At 35.4% G+C, this 9,259-nt stretch overlaps 2 protein-coding genes across 2 annotated transcripts; both read left to right on the forward strand.

Annotated features, from left to right (window-relative positions):
- LOC136025525 (uncharacterized) lies at positions 1–570 on the forward strand. Its single transcript, XM_065701555.1, has one exon. The coding sequence runs from the start codon at positions 1–3 to the stop codon at positions 568–570; it is 570 nt and encodes a 189-aa protein (XP_065557627.1).
- Positions 571–2,285: 1,715 nt separating this feature from the next.
- Positions 2,286–3,518, forward strand: LOC136025527 (uncharacterized). The gene has a single exon (XM_065701556.1). It carries the CDS (start codon positions 2,286–2,288, stop codon positions 3,516–3,518), a length of 1,233 nt encoding a protein of 410 aa, XP_065557628.1.
- Positions 3,519–9,259: the final 5,741 nt, after the last annotated feature.

The raw sequence follows: 9,259 nt of genomic DNA on the forward strand, positions 1-9,259 counted from the left end.
ATGACTGAATTGCAGCGGACAATTTGGACATCTGCTATGCCTACTTTGGTTCTCGTTAACGAACGCATGCAGAACCTGACTGGCCTCGCGGAGTTGATTGCTGAAAATCACGCAGAAGCGATATCTTCGAGGAGAGCTAGAGATCTGGCGGACATCGAAAAGATAGTTCGATACATTGAGCCCCTGGAACTCTTTAGGCAGGATTCAGAGCTGTTGAGCGTGGTTACTGGTGTCCGCGGTGCATCACCTGTAAACACAGACGATGTCAAATCTGTGGGAGAAACCATTCTGAAGGATATGGAAGCGAAAGACATTGACAAATATGTTTTCAGGAGAAAGGAGAAAGCTGTAACTATGGCTGAGAGGTCATCCGTGGTGATAGATAGCGAGAGGGTAATGGTCGACCCAGTTTTAATCTCCCAACGTCTTGCCGCAGTGGCTAGCCCCAGTGGTTCTGACTTGAACGAGGTTCTGTCGTTCGAGCTCTGTAGTTATCCACCATCGCTCTTTAGTTTGTTCGAGGTGATGAGGACAGCCGACAAAGCCTCTCTAACAAATGCACTGATGTAAATTGAGCGGCTCGATGGTCCAGTGACATTGCCAACCTCCCAGAGAGTCTTGGACGGTGGCTGGCTAGTCCACAAAATCCCGTGGACTGCCGGATCCACATACTCTGAGGTGGCAGGATCTTACGTAGATTATGTCACAAGACATTTCGGCCAGGCAGCGGTAGTTTTTGACTCTTACACTGATACAACAACGACGAAAAACTGCACACAACTGAAGAGAACCAAAGGCTTGTCGTGTCCAAAGATTCAATTCTCTCCTAAAATGAAGATTGTTAAAAGTAAGGAAGAATTTCTGAGAAATGACAAAAACAAACAACGCTTCATCAACCTACTTGCTGAGAGGCTGGTGAACTCAGGATGCAAAGTTCTACACGCTCAGTATGATGCCGACGTCTTAGTTGTACAAACTGCAGTCAGTTGCACTGGAACTTCGTCGACCACTTTGATTGGGAATGATACTGACCTATTAGTCCTTCTGCTGTACCATGCCAAGCTTGATGCACATGATATAATTTTATGCAGACAGACACATGGAAATAACCGACGAGTGTATGACATAAAAAGGATCAAAAACAAACTAGGAACCGAAGCAGCAGAATATATATTCGTTTGCCACGCAATGTCTGGCTGCGATACAACATATAGACTTCACAGGATCGTGAAGATGATATTTGCAAATAATGAAGTGGCAAGACACGTCCGATTTGCTAAGGCCCGGAGAGTGATGTTGGCGTCTCTCTTCGTCACGGAATATGTATCTTCCCATAATGACAGATGCTTACCAGCACCGGAGAACGGTTTGGAAGAACGTCGGAACGGTTTGCCCTGCAGCTTTGCTTGCGGGGAGTGTAAAGGGGCGTTATGTGCTAACACAGCAGCAAGACAGGATGACAATGATAACGAAGACAAGCAGGAAAAAGAATTAGCTTTAGGTTGTGCTTTAAAATGTTCTTTTGATTAATTTACCTGAGTTCTAAACGTTCCTTTTCATAACTGATTGATCTGAAGTTTTGATCTCGATTAAAGAAGTGGTTGTTCAAGACGTTATACTTATCAACCCCTCAGGCCCGTTAGAGGTGAAAATGAGGTAAATGGTTAAAAAAAACTGCTTTTTGACCTCATATCTGGCAATACGGTACTTTATTTGATATAAAATGATCCTTTGGCCGCAGGAATCCGGCAAATAATGACCTGTTTACCCCCCCCCCCGTTCCATGAAGGTGAAAATTTATACTGGGGTACGAAAAACTTGATTTCTGACGTTGGATTCGGATTCGTCATGCTTGATTTGATAGAAAACGACCACTTAAACCCAAAAATACGTCCAAATAGAAATTTCGATTTCCCCCCTTCAAGGGGGGTTTCGGGTAGTTGTGCAAGGGGGATTCGGGGGGATTTTTTTGTGTGATTACGCTGATTTTTTTGAAGATTTTGGTGTAAAAAAAAATTCTGTTGCAATTTCCCCGAGGTCAAACCGTATTTTTCCTCCACTATCAGCGGAAATTTAGAAAGAATAAAGATCATCTTGGCAGTGTATCTTCTATTAACTGATAAAAAGAAATTGTTTAAAAAAAAAGATCCATGCAATTATTTACTTATATAAGATTTGAACCTACTGTTCAAAGATAAGATTCATTATCAACGCCTATTTTCTTCATTTATCGCAAAGAACCAAAAACAGTAATAAACTTTAGTGTGAGTTTAGAAAGAATAAAGATGATTCTGATAGTGTTTGCCTTTTTACTAATATCTGCAATAAACTGTCAAAATAATTTAGACAGCGAACTTGATTCTGTATTTGTGAAACATAACATGATGGGAATGTCAGTGGCTACTTTGTGTAACGGTAAAATAAGCTATGTTTACAACAATGGACTTAAAGATTTTGAAAGAAACCTGGTTTTTGACAATAATACCATGTTTAGAATAGCTTCAATCTCGAAATTCGTCACAACGACAGGTCTGATGATGCTTTATGATGAAGGATTGTTTGAATTAAATAGAGACATTAGTCTGGATATTGGTTTCACGGTACGGAATCCTCATTGGCCGGGTGTACCCATTACATACCAAATGCTAGTCTCCCATACGTCTGGTCTAAGAGACGGGAGTAAGTATGACGCTTTTCTGGCAGATACGGTCAACTCCCTGGGGGATCCCCCCTCTATTAAAGAGATTTTAGTGCCAGGTGGTGCTTATTATACAGAAGACATATGGGATTCAAATTTACCTGGAAATTATTTTACATATTGTAATTTGAACTTTGGTGTTGTTGGGACTTTAATTGAAGCATTGAGTGGTGAGAGATTCGATATCTATATGCGTGAACGTTTGCTTCAAAAAATGGGCATAGGTGGTTCGTATAATGTTCGTGATATTGAATTTATAGATGATGTAGCTGCAACCTACCGAAATGAAAATGGCTGGGTAGCACAAAATGATAATTATGAAGGTGTGCCCCCTGAGCCGTTGAATATGACAGGGTATGTTCCTGGTACAAATGGAGCTCAGTTCTCGCCAATTGGAGGGCTGCGAATATCAACCCTAGACTTGGTTAAAATTATGCAGCTTCACCTATCCAAAGGTGTTTGGGAAGGGATACAACTGCTAAGTGAACAGTCAGTAGAATTAATGCAAGAGGATGTTTGGCAAAATAACGGTTTGAATGGCGACACTGAAGGGGGGCTTTATCAAGCTTGGGGACTATCTGTTCATCATACTACTAACACCATGGGTGATGTAGTGTTCCCTGATAGACGAATGTTCGGCCACTTGGGCAATGCTTATGGACTTATTTCTGACTTTTATTTTGACCCACAATCTGATTACGGTGTAATTTTTGTGACAAATGGTGTCTTTAATGGACTTTCTATTGGCGAGGAAACTGCATTCTATCAAGTTGAAGAAGATGTTTTCAGGGCTGTTTTTGACAATAATAGCTGTCCATAGGTTGTTCTATTTTTGATTTTTCACCAGAAGTTTTTATACAAACCCAACAATAATAGACCTGTCAAAAACGTTTAAATAGATTAATGGTCCAGTTCTGATATTTTATATTAAAGATCATATTTAATAATATTGAACAAATTATTACATTGAATACTGAATTGGCATTAGGTATTTTATATCGAGGATGTTAAGATATCTTATCAAAATTTGGAATAGCCATCTTGTCAAAACTAGACGAAAAGTCACATTACTAAACTTCCAGGGGTGACGTACCCCCCAGAGCGGATGTAGTAAGTCATAAAAGTCGCCCATTGTTTATACATAAAGTTGATTATTGGGAAAAGGGGGAAAGTCTGATCCTGAGTCTCTAAAAATACTGAGAGTATTAAGGTAAAGCCTTTAGAAAATGTCGAGAGGGATGTGAAAAAAAAATCGAAGCACACTATAAGCAGGAGGGTTATCAAAAGCACACGACATCAATATCTAAAAAACGGCTAAGGGCACTAAGTTGAAACTCTAAAGTCATGTTGAAAAGGAAACGAGGAGCACCCCCTCCTGTCCTTATAGCTATGCCTCTATGAATGCCATGCCATCACTGCACCAGGGCAAGGAACGTAAATTATCATGAAAAGAGAAATCACCAATGCTACAGCACAAACACAAAAAAAAAAAAAAAAAAAAAAAAAAAAAAAAAAAAAAAAAAAAAAAAAAAAAAAAAAAAAAAAAAAAAAAAAGGAGACAGAAGGAGAAAAGGAAGACTGTTTTCCTAAATTAGTGATTAATATAGACCAGCACTTGAATGAGGCCTTAACCCTACTCATCCATACAATCACATAGGTCAAACAGCATAGCCACACACAATCAACCATAAAGAATAATCCATGGACAGGCAGTCATGTCGTCAATAAGTATAAGTCGTCATTTACCAAACCATAGAAAAAATAATATAGACAAATAATTCAGAGGCAACACCCAACATAAGGGCTCATCAGGAGAATACACTGGCCTATATAGGGTTTCGCCACTCTAAATTCTCTACCCAGCACAGTGTTGTGGCTACCACAGAATATCCATGGCATCCCCGCGTCAGGTATCACCCCCAAAATACATGTCTATGAAAAAAACAGCAAATGTAAAACAACCAAGTAAAACCAAAACAAGCTTATCCTGTTAATATATCCCTCCCTTTAGCAACAATAGGTAAACTAAATATTATAAATTTTACCAAATCATAAATATTAACACATTGCAAAAAACCTGAATGAACTAAACAATTATATAATTCATCTTTACCATGTGGCTAATTTTTTAAAAATTCCGCTCAAATAGAAACACAATTCAAAATAAATGGCGCTGTGACAACATTTCTCGAACCTCCGAAATTAGTCAAAAATTTCTTTAAGTATTTCTAGATAATTCTTTTGATATTTATTTAAAAGTTCGTTATAATGAAAACTAAATTTTTTAAATTGCCAAGTTAATTTATTTGCAGAAAAACCTCTTGATATCAATTTTTGGCTTAAGATTTTACATCTATTTTTAAAATCAATATAATTACTACAAATCCTTGCATAACGAAGTAACTGTGAGAAAAACGCTGAATATGTGATATTTGAGTGTATATTACTTTCAGGGAATGGGAAACTAATCACTTCAAAATCAAAATCATCCGTTTTATTATACATTTTAAAACTTAATTTATTATTATCACAAATATTAATATTTAAATCTAAGAAATGATCTTCATGACCAGCGCCATGACTAGGCTCAAGAATAAGCTCTGATGGATATATATTTTTAGAAATATCAATGAAATCCTTACAATTTAAGACCAAAATATCATCTAAATATCTTTTATTATTTGACAAAGCATGTTTTAAATTAATTGGATTATTCTTATCCATCATATATTTATATTCTAGTTGACTTAAAAACAAGTCAGCTATAAATGGGCTGGCATTCCCCCCCATGGGAATTCCCATAATTTGCTTGTACAAATCACCCCCAAATCTTATATAAGTATTGTATAAAACAAATTCCAATAACTCAAAAATCATATCCAAGCTGTAACATCTCAAGTTAACTGTAGTATTAAAGCAGTTTGTCCATATGGCTTTTTTATTATAACTGTCTATTTTTAAGAACCTTTTACTAGATAAGAGGAAAGATTTCTTTATAACAGTTTTTAAATTATCTAACACTAAATTGAGTGATAAATTAGTATACATTGTCGCAAAATCGAAAGACTCAATTCTTTTAGCTGAAACCATTGTTAAAGAATCTATCACCTGCAGTGAATTATTAACACTCCAATATGGATTAAAATTCGAAAATTTTTTAATACCAGAACAATAGGTTTTAAGTTTATTTACAATTTCCTTTAAAATTAAAGAGAGGTCAGTAGCAGCAATGCGGGTTGGACATTTAGCTGCTCCAGCAATAAACCGTGGTTTAGGGGGATTCTTATGAAATTTTACAGTCCAATATAGTAAAGGGAACTTTTTATCATTGTCATTTATTTTAATATTAAAATTTTTAAATAGTATTTCTTCAGTCTTTTCAATTAAATTCTCATCCTCTATATTTACCTTTTCATAAACATTAGTTGTGCCTAACTCCCTTTTTAAGATATCACAATACAGCTTCTGACAAATTATGGCAAAATTATTATTAGCTTTATCCACTGGCACAATTACAAATTCATTCTTTAGATTAGCAATTGCTTGTTTAATCTTCGCATTATAAAATAATGATTTAGTGTTACTATTTTTTAAGTTAGAATATATTTTATTTCTTACTCTACTAATAATTAAATTCTTCCAACTTTGAAAACTCTCTTTATTTTTATTCTCTTTCTTACACCACTTATCAATAAATAAATCAAAATCATTTTCCAAGCCATCAAGAACACTCGATGGTTTCAGATGATGAGAAAGACGGAAATTTGCCCCTTTATTCATTATAATTTGAAGATCATCTTGCTTTATTATTGACAAGTCCCCTGTTATAACATGTTTGTAAGTAGGATTTACAAATGGGCCAAGTTGCTTACAATTACAAACCGGTTTCCAATTTATATCGCTATCTAGTTTTTTTAGAATTAAATTATAATTTAAAATAATTTGCCCAATAGTTTTTGAAAATTTATAAGTTAAAACTGGACTATCATTATAATTTAAATTACTAGGAAGGGCCTGTTTCACATGCCGCTGATTTAAAATTTCTGGTAAATTAATATCTTCAATCTGCTTACAAGTAAAATTAATAGGTAAATATAATCTGTTATCCTTATTACTAATCTTATCGAATTTTTTCTTTTTTGAAATAAATTTCGTTTTAGATAGAATGCAAATTGTATCACATATTACTTTAAAATTATAATCAAGAGCTGTATTATTCTTCACAATCCAGAAAAGTTTGATTAAATTCCTCTTGGATAAATTATTTAGACACTTTATTACAGAAATCATACCCCTAGATTCAAGTAGCTGGCATAGATCTATAGAAAGCATATGTACATCTAATTCATTTTTTCTATTATTTTTCCTATGTCCTCTCGATCGTTTTTTTAATTTGTCCATTTTGTACATGCCGGATTTATCATTAAGAGAGTGGGTGGGGGGAGCATGTTTGATCCTGGAGGTCCAAAAAGGCGCAAGGGTATTGAGGCAAAGTTTCAAAAAATGTTAATACTAAATAAAAAAAAAGTATCTGCATCCAAGAGTTATCAAAAAGGCGCATTTGCAATATTTTACAGCGATTTTTACAGCGAGAGAAGGAGGCGATTGCCAAACTCTTGTTTGTAGTGATTTTGTTCGTTTTAAGTTTGTTTGAATATTCGATTTCAAATTTACTCCTTTTAAGGTTTGTTTATTCATTGCGTTGCGAGAGCAACACTTTGGTTTTGTCGTGTTTTTTTTTCCTAGCACCCCGATTTCAGCTTGTTCCTAGAAATGGTAAGGGTCTAACCTCCGCGGATTTTACGAAAAGAGTGGACCTTAGGCCGGATTGATGAATACGACTTTGCATTTTTGAAAACTTCGTAGAACTCTTGCCTGGGGCCAAAAAGGATGATTTTTGCTTGTCCTTGAGCCAGAGCCTCTAGTGTGTGAGGTAACTTGTAGTTTTATAGCCTATGTCAGAGGGGAGTATCTGAAGTTGTGCAGCCAAGCACAGCTTCGAAAGCAGAAACATCAAACCATGTTTCTGTTTTCGAGTGGAAAGCTCTGTTCTAGCAGGCAAGCAGGCAGGCACTAATTTCAAATTGAAGATGGACTAAAATCTATAAGTGTTAAATATATGCGGCAGTTACCCGGCCCCACAGCCGATATAACTTCTTTGAGTGATAAATAGAAAAATTTATAGAGACAAAAAAGTGGGGAACGAAAGTGCTGCCATCTATTGTTTCTACCCGTTTCTGTTCGTGATTTCAACTGAGGTTATCATTGGGTTTTTCGCACTGGGATTGTGGTAGAGAAATGGTATCAGATGCGCCTCTTAAACTTTAAAAGTTCTCTCATTGCTAAAGAAATTAGAGTTTATTCTTTGCTCCTTTTTAAGTGAAGAAGTTAGAAACTTGGCCTACGGCAAAAAAGTCAACTTTTGAAGTAAGACAGATATATTTTTTTGACGGCAGTCGATAGCTCTTGATGAGCTGATGAAATAGAAAAATTCCTTCATGAGATATACCAGTTTGAAAGTTTAAAAGTGTTGAAAACTTCATTAGTAAGGTACACATTAAAACCAAAAATAGGCCGATTCCAATTTTGAGATATATAGGGGAGTTTTAAGCAACAGTTGGCTGTTACCTCATAATCATCTTCGACAATGAGCGGTTCGCAAATTTTGCTAGTTGGTGTACCTATTATTTGTTTCCTGTGTATTTGATGGTTAGACCAATTTGGTTCCTGTGGTAAGACATGTAGGGGACTTGGAAGTAATAATCGGCTGTTAGGCTACAATCATCTTCAGCGATGAGGGGTTTGCAAATTTTGCTGGTTGCAATGAGGGGATTGCAACTTTTGCGAGTTGGTGCACCTAGTAATTATTTGAAGATCCTTACAGATTAACAACTTTAGCGTCAGTCGAAGCGAGGGAACAAAACCAAATTGTTGCTCTCGCAACACTTTACTCGGCGAACAAAGGTTACCGCAACACTTCACGTTGCCCATGCAACGTAGATCTAGTTTATATTAGTACCTGCTTTCTTTGCTATGATTGTTTATTTAATTTCTGTTCGTTTCGGGTTGCGTTTATTCTTTAATAATTTCTAGTCATTTTGATTTTGAATTATTAGAGGAATTATTTTCTGCTCATCTTAATTTTTTTTATGGCTCATTAATTTTATTTGGAAAATTTTTTTTTTTGGAAATTGTTTTTTTTTCTTATATAATTTTAACACTAAATGGCACTACAATCCCCGAGGTCAACCACATAAATCATCTACGCCTAATACTTGACCAAAAGCTTAATTTTCAAAACCGCATTTAAGACGAATAGGGAGACTATAAGGAGAAATCATTATTTCAGTTTTATAAACACTATATTATGGATCATTGTATATGGCTGTATAATGCCTGTAAGTTCTAACAGAAGAAGAAGAAAAAATTTGCAACTTTCTTTGTGTTGTGCAACTTAGAACAATTAACAACATAATCTGAATAAAAAGTATAAACATATATTTACAACAAGCAAATTTTACTTCTATAGAAGTGTATTATATAATAAATTATAAAATAAAG

Source organism: Artemia franciscana, chromosome 3 (genome assembly GCF_032884065.1).
Source record: "Artemia franciscana chromosome 3, ASM3288406v1, whole genome shotgun sequence".
Lineage (NCBI taxonomy): Eukaryota > Metazoa > Arthropoda > Branchiopoda > Anostraca > Artemiidae > Artemia > Artemia franciscana.

What these genes read in the sequence shown, in the direction of transcription:
- LOC136025527 (XM_065701556.1), top strand. Translation starts at nt 2,286, where the DNA reads ATGATTCTGATAGTGTTTGCCTTTTTACTAATATCTGCAATAAACTGT.
- LOC136025525 (XM_065701555.1), top strand. Translation starts at nt 1, where the DNA reads ATGACTGAATTGCAGCGGACAATTTGGACATCTGCTATGCCTACTTTG.